Here is a 19,372-nt window from a genome sequence, read left to right as displayed (position 1 = left end):
TGAATGCTAGGTCTTAGGCAGCCCAAATATCCAGAAATGAGCTCAACCTACCAAATATCCAGAAATGAGCTCAACCTACCAAATATCAGGAAATGAGCTCAACCTACCAAATATCCAGAAATGAGCTCAATCTACCAAGTATCCGGAAATGAGCTCAACCTACGAAGTATCCGGAAATGAGCTCAACCTACCAAATATCCGGAAATGAGCTCAACCTACCAAATATCTGGAAATGAGCTCAACCTACCAAATATCCGGAAATGAGCTCAACCTACCAAATATCCAGAAATGAGATCAACCTGCACTGTAGGAAGATTTCAGGCTACTAGAGAAAAGCCAGCCGTCCATCCTCAGGAAAAGGAGTCGTTCCCTTTACCTCTGGCAGAAGGGCATATGACCTTCTTGGGAACCCATCAGCATATCAAAGGCCATGCTGGCCTCCAGCTCCCTCAGTGTCACAAGTACCTGTTCCACATTTCAATGACCATGCCATCTCCTGGTCCTTCAGTACACATTTTAAATCCTTGACTTCTCCTTCTGCTTTCTCTCTGGCTTCTTTTCTGTCCCAACCTGGCTGAAAACATTGCTCTTCGTGGCTCATCTAGAGAGCCCAGCATAACCTCCTCACTTTAACGTATCCTCTGTTCCATCTGCAAAGCCTCTCCGCTCTTGCAATCCACCATCAAGGTATGATGACAAGGGGTAAGGTGCCAAAGAGAACAAATTCTGCCTGGCACACTTGGGATGACTCCACTGTGGGAAACGAAGCACGCTGGCCAGTTCGACTGCCTGACATCGTTCATGCCATCACGATGAAACGCTTCATTTAGGGACCTGTTTTGTTTTAGCACCCTTGCCGTTGACAAGCATGTCAACAGACAGCAAGACTGTCTCAGCATTTCCTCTCTAATGAAAGTCAAAGCTTCCTTCTCTCTCCTCAATTCAATTACTTGCCACTGGAAAGGAAGCAGCTTCCAATTAGATTTTTTTTTTTGAGAAATTGTTTTTCCACATTTTAATTGCAGCCCTGAAAAATACATGAATTTGTTCACACCAGGCTCACGCTACTTTGAAATTCTTTTGTTTATGATGAGATTGGCCATTTTCTTCTGTCTTCAAATGCATGGCTTGGCATACTACTGGTAGCGGGTCATTTTGTTGGTATTTGAGTAGCAAAAGACCATCTCCTCATTGACTTTGGAATTCCTTCTTTAGTTTCTGCTCTGGGTTGTGGCTAGTTTTTCAACAGAAATATTTTCACTACTCCTATCAAATTGTATTCTTCTTGTTGTTTATGTAGGCTTTGTTGTTTGGGGGATTTTTTTAAATGTGCATGTGGTGTGGTTGCACGTGTGTGTGAGTGTTTACATGCATGAATACGTGGGGAGTGCATGTGTATATATGAGAATGCCAGAGATTGGGAACTGGCCCTTTCCAGCAGTGGTGCATGCCTTTAATACCAGTGCTAGGGAGGCAGAGGCAGGCGGGATCTCTGTGAGTTTGAGTCTAACCTGGTCTACAGAGCGGGTTGTAGGATAGCCAGGACTACACAGAGAAACCCTGTCTTGAAAAACCAAAACCAACCAAACAAACAAATAAAAGAAAGAAAAAAAGAATTAGTTCTCTCCTAAGCTGCTTCCTATCTTATCCGTTGAGGCAAGGTCTCTCGCTTCAACCCAGAGAGCCTTGACTTGGCTAGCTTAGTTAGCCAAATTGCTGGAGATCCCATCCTTGCCTTAAAAGTCCGAGGAGTACAGATGGTCCCATCACACTGGGCTGGCATCTATGTGGGTGCTGGGGATCTCAGCTCTGTTCTCAGGTTTTCCCTTTGCTCATGTGCTTCTGCACAAAACAGTAACTTTTCATTTCAATGTCAAGGCATAGAGTCATCTTTTCCAGGATTTATTTATGTATTATTTTATGTATATGAGTATGTGCTTGCATGGATGCATGTGCTTGCACACCTGGTGTTCCTGGAACCTTAAGACGGCACCAGATTTCCTGGATACGGAGTTACAGATGATTAGAAGCCAGCATGTGGGTGCTGGGAACCAAATGTAGGGCCTCTGTAAAGGCAGCAATTGCTCTCAACCACCGAGCCATCTCTCCATCCCCTTATTGTTGAAAATATTAACCCGCATTTAAACCCAGCCATGTAGCACCAATAATGTACAGTACACAAAGTGGCAATACAAACAGCTATGGGGCAATAACTATGTCACAGCTGCCACCCAGGACAGTAGTCACCAGCCCAATTTTCAATGTCATTAAATCATTCATTCACTAAGTATTTATTGATTAATTACTAAGCATTGGCATTGTGTTTTTCTGGTGATCACAGTAGAGTTTTCCCATTAATGCATCCAGAAATAGTGAGTGGAATGATGGAGAAGCCAGATGATGGAGCCAGGCTATGTTCAAACCCTGCTTCTGTCACTTAGTATCCCCGACACATTCCCTACCCTTATCAGTACCCGTTCTGTAAGAACTTGGCCTTAGCACTCAGTGCACATCTGATGCACAAACAGCCCCCTAGTGTTTCTGTCACTGACTGGACACAGAGTTACTTTCTTTCCTATCCCTGTGCTCATGGAACAAAGCTCCTGGCCAGCTAGTGAATGAGTATTCCCTTCGGAAATAGAATCTGTACCAGCACCAATTCCCTACTGTTTAAAAATATACCTGTCTCAGGATGTCTTAACTGTGCCAAGTTTCCCAAATAAAAGTCAGAAACCATCAAAATCCCCAGGGCACTCAGAAAGTAATGCCAAGTTTGAAGAGGAAAACCTTAACAATTTGGACAACTTAGGCATCACTGTGTTCACATTTTCTTAGCGTACCCTCTCTTACAGTCATGAAGGTTTCTAGAGTTTAAAGCATCCATGTAAACTGACTTCCCTATAAACCCTCTTATGAGGTCTGAAGCCCTGCTCCTAGTCTTTCAGATAGAGAGTTCGGTCAGGAGGGAAGAGTCAGAACATTTATCTCAAGCTCAAAAATTCAGTAATCAAGATAAATGGTCATGTCTCTCTCTCTCTCTCTCTCTTTTTTTTTTTTGATAGCGTTTCTCTGTAACTTTGGAACCTGTCCTGGAACTGGAACTCACTCTTGTAGATCAGGCTGGCATCAAATTCCCAGAGACCTATCTGCCTCTGCTTCCTGAGTGCTGGTATTAAAGGCATGCACCACCACCGCCTGGCTGGTCATGTACTTTTTAAAGTACATTCAAAAATTCTATAATGAACAACTTGTCAAAGCATTTTAAAGACAGGGTTTTTTTTCCTTCTTTTTGTTTCAGGGTTCTATGGCCAAGGTCTCTGGTCATGCTACAGACTTCTTAATAGTTCTTGGTTGGTTTGAGGACTTTGCTGTTGTCTATTCCTATGTTGTTTTGAGATAGATTCTTACCAGGAGGCCCAGGCGGGCTTCAAACTCACAGTCCACATGTGTCAGCCTTGCAGCGTCAGGGATTACCACATGGATCGTTGAGACTGTGTTCTTCCGTATGCGCGGCCCCCTGGGCACGCAAGTATTTTAGACAGTGTGGTCTTGATCTTAACAGAGTGGGCATGGGGTGGCAGTGCCTTCCAGGCATAAACTCGAGGAAGGCAGGTTGCTGAGTGGACTATTAGTCTCAGAAATTGGCTTAAGATTTTCTAGCTCAAAACTGTGTGCAACACACTTCACTTGTCCAAGCCTCAGTTTCTTCATTTGTAAAATGAGAATGGCAATGTTTTAATGCCATGGGCATTTGTGGCCCTGAGACCAGCTACGTCTGGCAACCATTAAACAGTTAATGCTCCTTCTTCAGTTAAATAAGAAAATCATTGTAATGACAATATTGGATTCACAGAATCATTGCTTCCTGGAACTCCATGGCTAGAAAAAGTATTAAGAGGCATTATCAATTTTATTGTCTTCATTTAATAACTAGTGTATTAGTCTCCTGGGACAGCCAGAACAAATCACCACTAACTTTAAAGCAGTGTTATTTCTTCCTCATAGTGCTGGGGTCCTGGCTTGAAGATTCTAGGGTTCTGTCCATCTTCACATGGCTTTGGCCCCTGTGCCACTGTGTTTCTCCTCCTTTAGAAGGTCACCAGTCACTGACCAGTGAATAAATTTATCTTTATTTAATTCCAAGATACTTAAATAATTCTATCTTCATGTCCAAATGAGGCCTCCTTTTGAGGGTTGGGGTAGACGTGAATTTTGGATGGGAAATTGCTTTAAACAATGCCATTTCTCTGAAGTAACATTTCAACCGAACCCATCTCTAATCTTAAATGTTTTTAGAAGCCAGGCGCGGTGGTACACATCCGTAATCCCAGCAGTAAGGGAGAAATTGGGGGATTAGTAGTTCAAGGCCAGGTTTGGCAACATGAGATCCTGTCTCTCTCTCTCTGTCTGTCTGTCTCCTTTTCTTTCTCTGTCTCTCTGTGTGTATGTTTCTTGAATCTTAAAAGATTTCTCTCTCTCTTTTTCTGTCTTTGTTTTCTCAGAAGTGGCCTGCTATGAGCAGAAATTGCGGTCGGAGCCCGTCCAGCTCACTGCAGAGTACGGGGGGGGGGGGGGGGGGGGGGGGAAGAGCCTGCCAGCAACTGACCACAGTGGGTCTGCTCCACACAAGGGCAAAACAGGCACAGACTGGAAGTATGGCAAATGTCACAAATCCCTTACGTGGGAGGCTCTTGGTGGACATGCTTCCCCTAAGTTTCAGCTCCAGGTGTGCTCCTCAACCACTGGATCCTGGGCTGCTTTGCTTGCCAATCTTGTAGCCTTTCATTTACTCCTGAATTCTCTCCTTGACTGCTTTTCAAATCAAATTTCCTGTATCAGTGGCCTACTGCCTCTGTAACAAATGACCATGAACTCCATGCGTAGGCATTGCGGTTCAGGTGGAAAGGTATCCTAGCAGGCAGGGACCAACGAATAAAAAAAAAAAAATCACACTGTACAAGAAATCTCACACAGGAGATTTATTGGGAGGGAAAAATCCCATGAGGGTGCTTGGGTGAGAAAACAGCAGAAAGCTGAGCAGAAGACAGGGTTTATATAGATTTTCTTGGGCGGCGGGGGGGGGGGGGGGGAGGGAGAACGACGATAGAACTTTCTAGGGTGAAGCTTTCCAGAATAGAGATTGGTGGGATTTCACCACCAATCCGAAGGGTGGGAGCTGGGTCCAGCCCTTAGAGCAGTTAAGAGTATTCTGTGAGTGGAATCTGGCAGTTGGAGATCTACCACGGCTTCAAACAGCAGCAGGTTAATGCCTTGTGATTCCCTAGGAGATACTCCATTCTCTTAACTCTTCCAGTTTCTAGAGGCTTCCACATTGCCTGGGTTATGCCCCCCCTTCTTAGTCTTCAAAGCCAGCAATCACAGGCTGTCTTTTAAACTGCCTTACTCCAGTGTCTGCCTCTGCCACCAGAGTGCCTTCCTGCACAAAGACCCCAGTGCTTAACTAGTACCCATCCAAATGACTGATGATAATCTTCCTAGCTAGAACTTCTTTATGATAAACAAGCTTTTAACATATGTTAATTATACACAATGATGGGTTTTATGACACTGTCATACATGTACACAGTGTGCACCAATCATATTTACACAAGACCTCCTCTTCTTCCCTCCTGTGGAGTCTCTTTCTTCCTCCCAATGATCCCTCTCCAACTTTCTTTTCTCTTTTTCTTTCATTTATTTCTCCTCTTCCTCCTTTTTCTCCTCTTCTTCTGCATGTGGTGTGTGTGTGTGTGTGTGTGTGTGTGTGTGTGTGTGTATCTGTCTTTCTATCCTAATGAGTTTCATTAGAGTTGCTTATGGCTGGATGAATGTGTATTTATAGGAACATGGGCACCTTGTCAGTGACTAGACCACAGAAGAAAATGGTTCTCCCTCCCCATCAACCTCTAACTGTATATAAGTCTTAGGGAAAAGTGTAGTACAAGGTTCTTAATTCCATGTGTAAAGTCAGCATTGTCATGGGAGGCAACACTGATGGTGTCCTGGAGAGGTCAGCAAATTACTAAGACAAGCCATTTTTCTGACAATTTCCCTTATCTTTTACAAGAGAAGGCTTTGGCTCTCTACCTTCTGAAGCGATTACTCATTTGCATGCTTTTCCAAAGACTCATCAACTAAAGGTCTTTTGTTTTCCATTTTCATGGTTTGAGGGATCAAAGCCAGGGCTTTGCACATGGTTGACAAGCACTCAGCATCTGAGCTGAAACCACAGTAAACAAAGGGTCATGTCCTACTAGATGTTCCATGATTTTGACTTTATTTTTCTCTGATCTTTCTGGTTGTAACAAATGGGAATATAAGAATTAGTTCTTTCTGTTAAGAAAAAGTTAGATTTCCCCTACAGTCCCATTAGTTGCAGAAGATAAAATGGTTCTAGAACTTGGGTTTTAAATGACTATGTTTCCATTAAATCATTGTTGGAAAAAATCCTCTCAGTTAGTTGCAGCCTTGCAGAAATTATGAATACCAGGTCACCATGTCTTGATACTTTAAATATAAGAGCTAAGCAAGTTCAGCTTTTAAAGTATCCATATTTATACTGGAAACATACATAAAACATAGCCAAAGGTATTTTAAATTAAGTAAAAATTATGAGTGTTATTATTTCCTTAAATATTATTTTGTCTCTTAAGAGTATGTGATCATCTGGAAAAATTGTCCAGTAAGGCTAGAAATGGAAGTCTGTTGAAAGCAGAACAAAAGATCTAGGGAGGTCCATTCAGGTGTTTCACCACGGCAGCTTTCTGATGAGAGCCCCAGAGAGAGACCAATGGAGGAAGACACTTGAATGGCTCGGGCAAGCTCTTGTTTTTTGGGTGCATGTCGGTACTGACAACACGAGATGATCGTGGGCACCCCCACAGAGATGGTGTCATATTGTGGACAAGAGCAGACAGTGCAAACACTAAGAAAGACTGTTCCGTCCTGGGAGCCCTTCTTTAAAGACCCCTCAAGAGATGGAGCACATCCAGGGAAAAGGTAAGGAGAGTGAAGGGTCTGGAGACTATGGAATAGGAAGAACAGCCAAAGGATGCTGCTGCTGATCTGACAACATTAAGTTGGGGGGGGGGGGGTCTATGGAGGACCTCCATAGAAGAATCTGCTCTGTGCAGGATTTAGTGGTGATCTAAGTTTGCCATCCTGTAGTCCTTCCACATTATAGCCCACAGGATTTTTCGATATAACCTTCATCACATTACTACCCATTGTTATTCCTCGGTGAGCACGTTGCTTTCTCATTAGGAGGCTCTGAGCACAGCAGAAGGACCCAGTAGGATTCTCACCTCAGTCAGATGGCATCCTGGGCAGCTGGATGTGACAAGGAATTAAGGACCATCGCTAGCAATAATGATGACCCGTGTGACAACAGCTCGCAGCCCTCACGCTCACACATGCAATGCTCCCTCAGGCTCTCCTCTCTCGCAAAGTCCCTGCTGATGGCGTCTCACCCCCCTGGAGGTTAGTCAGGTCCTGTAAGATCTGACTGAGGTCTTCCCACATCCAAAGCTTTCCTTGAGATCTACCTCCCATTTCTCTTAAATGAGCTGGTTGCCATAGGAGACAATAATGTGTCACACAAAAATGTGCCATGTGCCATAGGATTATTTTGTGCTGAAAAAAAAATTGAGAAGCGGATCCAAGAAAAGCTCTCTGTCATAAAGTAGGTCATACATTTACAAGAGCATCCTTCCTCCTGTCATTAGGAAGAAGGACAAAAGTTGACCTGTTAGAGAACATTAAACCATTACTGGCCAGGAGATGTGCCAGTAACAAGCTTTCTTGACTCCATGTGTTTTCCTTCCTATAACTGATGGCCCTGTAGTCAACAGCTCCTTTGTCACCTCTCAAAAATACATCATTTTCTTTTTTTAAAAATTTAGTTTTATTTTCTGAAAATGAGTGTATAGCTTACATGTATGTATGTATGTAGGTATGTATGTATGTATGTATATATATTGCGTGCACACCTAGTCACAAGGTGTATAGAAGAGGGTGCCAGATCCCTGGAACTGGAGTTACAGATGCCTGTAAGTTGCCATGTGGAATCAAACCAGAGTCTCCCTCAAGAGTAGCAGGTGTTCTTTACCTCTGAAAGATGCTATACAAACTGTAGTCTGAACCTCTTCTTTAAGAATTACTTATCTTTCCCTGGGTGGCTCCCATCCCAAGCATACACATGGAAGACATGGTAGTAACTACTGTCTTCTTTACCTTGTATCAACAGGATCCTGTCTCAGCAAATAACTCAGGAGAACAGAGAGAAAATTATTTTTATTTCTCTATAGGGACCTTCCCATGTATTAACATAACACCCTGTACAAGCCTTGCAAAGGAAGACATTTATTTTTGTCACCGCTGATAGCAGACCATAAGAATGTAGGCATGCTTGCCTATGAAGGGACATTTATGTGCACGAGTTGATGAACATGAGATAGAAGGACTGTAACGATGCAGTCTGATCCTGTTGACAGAGAAACAAGAACAGTAGGGAAATCAAAGCATAACTCAGTCCGTGGTCTTTTCTACTCTAGTTTGCTTCTTGGTTGCTATGACTAAATCATTGACCAAAAGCAACTTGGTGAGGAAAGAGATTATTTGGCTTATACATTGTAATTACATTCCACCATGAAGGGAAGCTGAGGCAGGAACCTGAGACAGAACTCTGAGGGCAGGAACCGAAGGAGCAGTCACAGAAGAGTGTTGCGCATGGGTTTGTTCCTCATGCATTGCTCGCCTGGCGCTTTCTCCTACAGCCCAGGAGCACCTGACCAGAAGCTGCATCACCCGTGGTGAGATGAACCTTTCTGCATCAATCGCTAATTTATTTTTTTAAAAAATGCCCCATAGATCTGCCTACAGATCAATCTGATGGAGGCATTTTATCAGCTGAGGCTTCCTCTTCTCAGATGAGCCTAGCTATGTCAAGCTGACAAAACTCTAATCAGCACAGGTTGGTGATCCTGGCCTAAACGGTTGAGTCTGAGTCCCGTGGAGAAAGAAGGGCTATAGACAAAAGCTTTCAGAATTCAGCGGTTTACAATAATCGGGGTACACACATGGTCGATTAAGGAGGGCCAGGCAACACACTATGTGACAGCTGGAGAAAGCACACCTCCCCTAATTTCCGCACAAATGACCAGTCTTTTTCAGGTTTTGTGCAGTGCTGGGGTCTGTGGCAGAACAGTGGCGCATACTACTGTTATAGCCAGAGGAGGGGCAGGATGGGGCAGACGGGACCCCCATACAGCAGATGCTGTTGAGGCACGTCCAAAAGAACAGGCACTCTATGTGAGTGCTTGGGAGACATGATGATTCAGTAATAAACTTGACCATGAGGCATCCTAGAGACTGTCTGAAACCTTTAAAGGTTGCTTTTGTGAGGTTCTGGACACCTGTCTCACAGGGAGAGTTGACGGTGCAACAGTCGGAGTTACCACTGTTGATGTGACTCTTCGTAGCTATCATCTGGGGGCTGGGTCACATCTGGTTATAGCTTTATACTAGATTATGTTTTTGTTATTCTACTATGATCCTAGTCTACTTTCACTGACTGTTGATCCTTACGTCCTTGGGGGACAGACACCTGCTCTGATACAGAAGTGTGTTCAACAAATAAATTTACAGACAAAGGGAATAAGGTAGAAATCATAGGAACCAAATGCAATGCACAACGCCCTCCTATGAGTAGAAGAAGCCCGTGGTGGCACAGTATGAAGGAGATGTTGTCAAAGATGCCCTGAAGCCGGTGTGTATCTCACCGAGAGAGAAGGCAAGTAACTCCCGGTTCCCGAACTGCATGAATATAGACCATAGACCACTATGACACTATGACAAAAAAAAACAAAAAAAAAACAAAAAACAAACAAACAAACAAAAAAAAACAGGCTGCTTAGGAGGCTAAATGGAATTGATGAGTCAGTGATAAAAATGATTCGTTTAAAAAAACAAACAAACAAACAAACAAACAACCCCAGACCTCCAAGGAGTCTAGCTAAGAACCAGCAAGCCTTAAACTGGAATTGATTAGTAGGCAGAAGTGTCCTGAAGTATCTTCACCTGAAGCTACAGGAACCACCTTCTAGAAGCTAGCTGTACTGTTCTATTCCCGAGTGATGCTCAGAGGCCTCGGGGCTTGAAGGGCAGGGAAGATGTTAAATGCTGCAAGGCGAAAGGAAAGACTGACACTGTGTGCAGAATCGACTGTGGTTTGGAGCCTTGGAGCCTGTTTCAACACCTGCTCTGCGCCTCTGGCCAGCTACGTGTTGGGGCATGCAAATGGATGGAAATAGAAAACACCATCCTGAGTGAAGTAACCCAGGCCCAAAAAGATGAACATGGGATGTACTCACTCATAATTGGTTTCTAGCCATAAATAAAGGACATCGAGCCTATAATTCGTAAAAAATCCTAGAGAAGCTATATAAGAAGGTGAACCCAAAGAAAAACATTTAGTTATCCTCCTGGATACTGGAAGTAGACAAGATTGCCGGACAAAAAATGGGAACATGGAGGTGGGGTGGGATGGGGGGAGGGGGGATGGGGAGAGAAAAGTGTGAAGTGGAGGATGGGGAGAGCTTGGGGGAATAGGATGGTTGGGATATAGGAAGGGTGGATATGGGAACAAGGAATTATATATCTTAGTTAAGGGAGCCATTCTAGGGTTGGCAGAGACTTGACTCTAGAGGGGTTCCCAGGTGTCCAGGAAGACGCCCCCAGCTAGGTCCTTGGGCAGCTGAGGAGAGGGTGCCAGAAATGTCCAGATCCTATTGCCATACTCATGAATATCTTGCATATCACCATAGAACCTTCACCTGGCATTGGATGGAGAAAATGACAGAGCCCCACATGGGAGCACCGGACTGAGCTCCCAAGGTCCTGATGAGGAGCAAAAGGAGGGAGATCATGAGCAAGAAAGTCAGGACCTTGAGGAGTGCGTTTACCCATTGAGACGGTGGGACAGAGCTAACGGAAGACCACCAAGTCCAGTTGGAATGGGACTGATGGAACAGGGGACCAAACCAGACTCTCTGAATGTGGCTGACAGTGGAGGAGGACTGAGAAACCAAGGACAACGGCAATGAACATGAACTCTACAGCATGGACGGGCTCACTGTGAGTCTTGTCAGTTTGGTTGCTCACCTTCCTGGACTTAGGGGAAGCTGGGAGGACCTTGGACTTAACATAGTGAAGGGAACCCTGATGGCTCTTTGTCTTGGAGAGGAGTGGAGTGGGGGTATGGGTGGAAGGGAGGGGAGGGAAGAGGGAGGAGGAGGGGAGGAGATAGAAATCTTTAATAAAAAAAAATGAGAAAAAAAATCCAATCTCCCTCAGGAGAGAGGGGTACTATAAAGCCCACAGGCAAGATTATAACCGTATCACAAGTATTACGTTTCAGTCTTTTTTTCTTTCGTTCTTCTCTCTCTCTCTCTCTCTCTCTCTCTCTCTCTCTCTCTCTCTCTCTCTCTCTCTCTCTCTCTCTCTCTATCTCTTGTGGTACTGACAGTGAACTCAGAGACTTCATGCACTCTCCAGCAACTGCTTTATTACTGAACTAGACCCTCAGCTCTCTTCTCAGGATTTGTTTTGAGACAGGATCTCACTGAGTTTCCCAAGCTGGCCTTGCTTCACCTCCGCAGCCATGGTGTGTCTTGGATTTGGAGTTTTCCTGACTCAGCCTCCCAAGCAGCTAGGCTAAGAGGCTAGTACCACCATCCCTAGTTTTAAGTTTGTCTTAACAACACATGACAAAGGAGCAATATTCTTTATACACTCACTATTCAGCAATAGCTTTTATTTAAATTCTGACATTCCACAGAGTGATAAATGGCTGCACTTGATGACGTAGAGAAAGGGCAACTCCTGTCCGCAGAGAATGATCCAACACTGCAAACGCCAAGGACCACAGCGCGTCAGAAGACAAGCATGAAGCCCGGGGCCTTACCTGTTCTCAGCATCGGCACTGCACTTTGGGGACATCAGTTCAAAGGATTTGGTAAACTTCACCACCTGTGTCGTACAGAGAGACGGTGAACCCAGGTCAGTTAATGCTCCCCCAAAGTTTAACACGACGCAGCAACCACTTTCAGCTCTGCAATGACATCACAATAACTGAGCTTAGAGAGTTAGTGCTTCCCCAGTTTAAAATGACACAGTAACCACTTTCAGCTCTGCAATGATGTCACAGTGATTGAGCTTAAAGAGTTACTGCTCCCCCAAAGTTTAACACGACCCAGCAACTGCTTTCAGCTCTGCAATGACGTTACAGTGATTGAGCTTAAAGAGTTAGCGCTCCCCCACAGTTTAGCATGATGTAGTAACCACTTTTAGATCTGCAATGAAATCACATTGACTGAGGCTTAAAGAGCCGTTTTAAATGGGGTGGTGCCAAGACAAAAGGAGAAAGACCTAAAGTACATTTTGTACTTGCCCTTCTTAGACAGCAGACATTGCCAATACCACTTTATCAGATCTGTTTGGTACCTGGGCTCGCAATCTTGATATTTCATTATTTGTAATTTCTTTTCATCATTTTACCCAAAGCACAGCAAATTCTTCCTTCTTAAAAATAAACCCGTGCTCTAGGCTTCATCGTGCCATTGCGTGGCAAATGAGGCAGGTGCAAGCTGTAGCCATTCCTTGCATGTGGGTAAATACAGGATATTGACCAAGGTCACGATCCCCCATGCTACTGAAGGACAAGTAGGGATTAGAGGGGTTAAGTGGTGCAGGAAGTTAAGGGGTTAAGAGGAAGTTGTGCAGACGGTAGATTGCAGAGTCGAGATTCAAACTATGTTGGTTTGATTCCGCAGTCCATTCACCCAGTACTCCATATACCTTCATCAGCAGGAGCAAGTAAGACTGCCTGTTAGTTATGTGGACCAGGATAGACAAATAAGTTCTGATTTTAAAACAATTTCATTCTCTGCTGAGCACACATTTTTTTTTTTTTTTTTTTTTTTTTTTTTTGGTTTTTCGAGACAGGGTTTCTCTGCAGCTTTTTTTTTTAGAGCCTGTCCTGGACCTAGCTCTTGTAGACCAGGCTGGCCTCGAACTCACAGAGATCCGCCTGCCTCTGCCTCCCGAGTGCTGGGATTAAAGGCATGCGCCACCACCGCCCGGCTCTGAGCACACACTTTTAATCCCAGTACTCTCAAAACAGAGGTAGGCATGTCTCAGTGAGTTCCAAAGCCAGTTCCGCCTACATAGCAAGTAGAAGGGCAGTAGATCTATATAGTAAGACCCTGTCTCCAATAAATAAATAAAAGATTTTAGATTCAGTACATAATTATCTGTTGAATACATACTGTGTCCAAATACAAATAAATATAGACTCAAAGTAACTTAATGTAACTTGGCTTGGCATCATATAACTTTACTTTATTTTATTTATTATGTATACAGTGTTCTGTCTGCATGTTTGCCTGTAGGCCAGAAGAGGGCACCAGATCTCATTACAGATGGTTGTGAGCCACCTTATGGGTGCTGGGAATTGAACTCATGACCTCTGCAAGAGTAGTCACTGCTCTTAACCTCTGAGCCATTTCTCCAACCCCGGTATCATATAATATTAATCACATAATAAGCAAGATAGCAATTGTTTCTGGTTTTATTTATTTATTTTTATTTATTTATGGTTTTTTTTTTTTGAGACAGGGTTTCTCTGTAGCTTTGGAGCCTGTCCTGGAACTTGCTCTGTAGACCAGGCTGGCCTTGAACTCACAGAGATCTGCCTGCCTCTGCCTCCCGACTGTTGGCATTAAAGGCATGCGCCACCACCGCCCAGCTTGTTTCTGGTTTTAGAAATCAAGAAGAAAATACCTTTTTATTTTCTGACATAATAAATAAGTTTTAAGTCTCTAATATCATTAACAATAATTTATGGCTTAATTTTACTATTGATAAGACTTTAAACGTCCTGCCAGGGAGGGGGGTCAAGGTTGGAAATACTGACGGTGATACAAATGGGTTTAAAGCAAGAAGAAAAGCATGGTTGCTATGTAGAAGAAAATCAAAGTTCAGTGCTTCCGACTGAGTTGTTCCAGATGACGGTAATCACTTAAAAAAAATCTGTGTAATGCAGCCATTCGCGTCAGCTGTAGTGATATTTTGTTTGTAATCTAACAAATAAAGCTTGCCTAAAAATCAGTGCAGAGCTAAACTACTAGTTAGCCATAGAGGTCGGGGTGGTGGTGGCACACACTTTTAATCCCAGCACTCAGGAGACAGAGGCTGATGGATCTCTGTGAGTTCAAGGCTACCATGCGCTGCACGAAATTGATCCAGTCTAAAAGAGAAACAGCTGGGCGGTGTTGGCTCACACCTTTAATTCCCAGCACTTGGGTGTGGAGAGAGGCGTGATATGGCTGGGCAGGGAGAGGAATATAAGGTGGGAGGAGACGGGAGCTCAGATGCAGTCTGAGGCAGCAGCCTGAGCAGCAGCCAGTCTGAGGATGCAGTCTGAAGATGCAGTATGAAGCAGGCGGTGTGAGGACTGGTGGAGACAGGATCGCCCCTTCAGTCTGAGGATTCGGTAGAGGTAAAAGGCCTTCCTAGTGGCTAACTCCACTGCTTCTCTGTCCTTCAACTTTCGCCCCCTGAGAGCCGACTCAAGTTTTCATTATTAAGAACAATTAGAATCCGTGCAACAATCAGTCTTCTTTCAATGCCTGTCTCAGGGTTTCGATTGCGGTGCTAAAACACCATGCCCAAAAGTCACTTGGAGGTGAAAGGGTTTATTTCAGTTTGCAGCTCTCAGGTCACGCTCCATCAGTGAGGGAAGTCAGGGCAGGGACTCAAGGCAGAAACCTGGAGGCAGGAACTGAAGCGGAGACCCCAGCAGAGCGTTGCTGGCTGGCTTACTCTTCCTGCCTTGCTCAGTCTGCTTTCTTAGATATACCTCAGAACCACCTACGCAGGGCCAATCTGATAGCGGCATTTTCTCAGTTGCGTTTCCTTCTTCCCAGATGATCCTAGTTTGTGAGAAAGGGTTTCACTCTGTAGCCCACTCTGTCCTCAATCTCCCAATCCACCTGCTTCAGCTCCCTAAACCGAGGCAATAATCCTATAAGCACGTGGTACCATCCACAGCTCTCAAAAGCTCTAAGTTCTTTTAGTACTGAATTGAGCAGGATTAGAAAGAACATGGGGTATTTAAACTTAAAAAATATACAAATGTGGAAAAAAACATTTTCAAAACTGAAATACTTGATGAAAGCCTTGTATGGGCCACTAGGTTATACAGAAGAGTATTACTTAGGGGCAGGGTTAGAGACCTGGAATGGTAAGAAAGGGGAACACTTAATAGCCTACAGCTAGTGACAAATGATCTAAGAACGAAAGAGCAGAGGCCCGAGTCCCATCAAGAGAGCAATAAAATAAGTACAGCAGTGAGACTGTAGCCAGACAAGGTTAGGGAGGCATCGTGGCATCAGCCTGGGGCCCAGAATGTGCCTGAAGTGTTTTGGAATCAGGCTGTCTGACTTTGATGGTTTCCGGTGCATTTTAAACTCTACTACCATTACGAATCTAAGTCAAAGCCATGTATTCAGAAACCCAGGACTATCAGTAGGATCACCTTATGCAGTCTGTCATTTATGGACAGCCTGAAGTTAAAAAATCATAGCTAAATGTGCCTTGCCAAATTGTTGGGAAACATTATTTATATGCGGGCCTTTGTGCACTTTCAAGATGAACAATTAATTGAGAAGCAGCATAATCCTGAGAGGTAACCTCTTCTGTTTGTCTTTTGCTACTTAGAGCAGGTGTAGGCAGAAGACAGCCTATAGGTCAAATCCTTATCACCTCCTGGTTTTATAAATAAAGTTTTATTAAAACAGAATTGTGTTCACTTTCTACTATTAAAATATTAAAATAAAAAATATTAAAATAGAGCTGAATAGTTACAAATGATACTATATTGGTCATGCAGCCCCACATATTTACTAGGTAAACCTTTGCAGAAGATAAGTTTGCCAGTCTTTGGCCTAGAGCTTCTGTGGGCCAGGTTATCACCTGCTAAATTGTTAAGGGCTAGTGATAAATTATTAATGATAAATAGATGTGATTGATCTATAATTCAGAAAGGGGAATTCCTGGAGTTATAGTCCTCTAAAGTAGCACTATAATGATAGAAATTTTAGGTATTAAGGCAAGCACAGGGGATATACCTGGGGACACACACATGTCCTGGTTGTCACAGAACAATCCCTCTTTAATTAAGAGTGCCAGCCTGGGACAGCAATGGTACCTTCTCTCACTTTCATAAGACCTGAAATGACAAGTCCATGTCTTTATGCCCTAAAATGAATCTATACAAAGTATGACGAATTTAGCTGGGCATGGCTGGCGGGACACATCTGTGATCCCAGCCCTGAGGAGACTAAGGCTGAAGGTCTAGACCACCCTGGGAAACAGAGGCTGATCCTAGACACCGAACTGGGAGAAGGGAGGTAGGGGGAGAGAGGAATGGAGAGAGAGAGGAAAAGGGAGAAGCAGAGAGAGACAGAGCGTAGGAGAGAAAGATGGAGATCCATTCAAATTGACAATTGTCTGTGATCAAACACCCATAGCTGCATAGATCATAACCAAAAAAAGAAACAGACAAAATTATAAATGAAAGAGAACAGAATTTACATTGTATTCATGATTTGAGCCAATTCTGAATCTTAGGTTTATTTATTTCATAAAATTGGCTGCACGAACTCAATTCTGATTTTAATGTATCAGTACAACAGGAACACAGATTAAAGACGGACACAGATGCACTTGAATAGAGTTTTCTAAGGGAAGTAGCAGAAGTGGCTCCCAGACCAGTGAACGCGAACAAATGGTTTCCAGGGCCTCTTGCTGTTCATCAGCCCGGTGACTCTACCCTGGGGAAAGCTAGAGATGCCAAGTGAAGAAAACAAGCCATTCCCTGCTTGTTCTTTGGAAAAGCTCCACGGAGAGAAGTCTTTTAATTTGGATATTTGTCAAAGAGTAGTTAGTCTGGTCCCTCTCTGTTCTTTTCACTTAAAAACAACTCTGAACAACAAAATTATACTCAAGTAGATATTGCTGCCACAGAAAAGAAAATGACTACTAAGTAATCATCAATTTAGATTTTTCTTATTCTGTATTTTATATGAAAGGACTACTCAAAAAGCCCAAAGATGCCTCAAATGATTGCCCACCACCCTCCCTCTGTGCAGAGCCTTCCCTTATATTAATTATCATTTTATGTGTTTACTTAATCAGCATTTATCAAAAACTCTGTGTTCCAGGCACTGTGATGGGCTCTGAAAATACGAAGAGGTGAAAATGCTCTGTCTTTGAGTAACTCACAGTGTAGCACGGTACAGATTAGGAAGCGGTTTATAGATGCACAAGTCCATCTTGATAGATGCTCAAAGCCCACCCACGCATGCAGGGCAGTAGCAGCATCAGGTGAACTAAGTCCCAGCAAGGGAAAGGACTGCTCAAAGCGGGACAGAGAGGAAGTTCTCCAGCTAAGGCACTAGACCACTGTGTTCTGGAAGGAAGGAAATAGTGAATAAGTCAAACGAGTTTAATGGATCATATTTCAATAAAGAGACTAATTCTGGCTGGGAGTGTGTGTCCTGCAAAAATAGACAGTAAAGAATGGGAAAGTACCCAGTGACTAGCAACTCTGAAATGAGTTAATTCTCCTAAATCTGAGACACCACAGAGAGAATGGGAAAAGAGAAGGAAGTGACGTTAGTTTCCTCAAGGAGCTGAAATGGCTGGGAAGGACTGAGAAGAACTCAGCCACCTCTCTAACAGAGGGTGACAGGGGGCAGTAACACCCCTGTCTCATACGTTTCGTGCTGATCTCCCAGTTTGTAAGACTTAGCGGGAAGCCAGAGGGCCAAACAGCCCGAGTACTATGCTGAGCAGAGATCAGTCTTCAGGGCCACCAAGCCAGAAAGTCAACCAACAATAGAGGAGTGTGGAAGAGGGGCTGTAGAGGACAGTCAGTGTGGACAGCGTCAAATATTACCCAAGTCCTAAGCCCCAAGTGACGCTGATAGAGGCATTCTGGTCAATGTTGCAGAAGTGTCTTATGCTCAGGAGCCCTTCCGGCCCTTCGGTGCTCTGAAATAACACTGGTCTCCAACCTCATGGCTCTTCTTACGTAGTACAGACAATCCCCTTGTCCCTACAGGTCTCTAAAGCTCTGGCACATTTCCTTCTCTTCGATGCGTTCCTCACTGCTGAGCCATAGCCTGAGCAGTCACCCCCTTCACTGTCCAGGGCATTTTCCCCCACAGAGACCCTATGTGCACAAGTAGAGGCTCAAACATAGACACAGGCTGACTGATCACAGGAAGGGGAGTAGATATGAAAGAAAAGGCTAGAACAAAGCTGGCACACCAGAGAAGAAATCCAAAAGTTAACCTAGTAAGAGAAGTGGTAAGCCTTGAATACTGAGTGGATGGATACTACTGTCTAGGCAACAGGCAGTTACAAAAATTAAATGATGTTTAGGAAAAGCAGGTGCATGATTAAAAAGATAAGAAGGAGCCATATTAATAATTGGTTGAAGAGAATCCCTTGTTTACAAGCAAAGGTAGGGAACAGGAGACAATCCGAGGTGAGAGGTTAGTAAAGGCAGGGGTAGAAGCATTGGAAGAACTAGAAGGTGAGAAGAAGCCTGGCAACTGCTCTGTGGTTTGCAACATGAGCCATGATGATTTTGCTAAGTGTTATAGAGGAATCCAGAGGTAGAAGAAACTTGGGACAGGATGTGGCAGAGATGGCCAGCAGAGACTTAAGTGACCAAAGTGTGAGTTGAGCTAATATATTAATAGATACTTCTTCACAAAGTGAAGTTAAGGGGGTTTGTAACTCAAAAGAATGTACGTTTGATTCCTAATAAAAAAGTTAACATATGAATATATAATGTGATATATTAACAGTAGAGATTGAATACCTGAGCATAAATATGGAAAAGTGGTCATTCAGGTGATTATCAGAGAATTAAAAGAAATAAATCTTCCATCTTGTACTCTAAAAAAAATACTTAGAAGAAAAATAGAATAGAATTTAAATTGGCTCCCACATAGAAGGAAAATTATTAAGGAAAGAAATAGGAAATGGAAAGAAAGTGTTGGAAAAGGAAGCCACAAGAAATTCTAATTCACTTAAGAAGGAGGGGGGATCACATGCAAATTCAGAACAATTGGATGACACTCATCACCCACTACTTCCCCTCGGATGTAGGACATGGGGAAGTCACCCAACCTTTGGCTTCACTGAGAGTTTATGCATACAAAGGCCAAGCTAGGACTCATGTTAGAAATCCAGCATGCTTGGCTGCTCTGCTTCATTTAGTAAGCAAGTCCCAGAAAGC

General features: G+C 43.6%; 1 protein-coding gene across 1 annotated transcript in view; it reads right to left on the bottom strand.

Moving 5' to 3' along the window:
• The window catches only part of Pde11a (phosphodiesterase 11A), a 309,344-nt gene that overhangs the window by 167,346 nt on the left and 122,626 nt on the right, over positions 1-19,372 (bottom strand). Inside the window, exon 5 of the mRNA XM_038336971.1 lies at positions 11,963-12,027. Within this exon, the coding sequence (XP_038192899.1) occupies positions 11,963-12,027 (65 nt within the window). The remainder of the gene's footprint in view (positions 1-11,962; positions 12,028-19,372) is intronic.

Source organism: Arvicola amphibius, chromosome 7, assembly GCF_903992535.2.
Source record: "Arvicola amphibius chromosome 7, mArvAmp1.2, whole genome shotgun sequence".
Taxonomy (NCBI): Eukaryota; Metazoa; Chordata; class Mammalia; order Rodentia; family Cricetidae; genus Arvicola; species Arvicola amphibius.
Note: the sequence above shows the minus strand (reverse complement) of the source record. Positions and strands in the feature narration are given on the sequence as shown.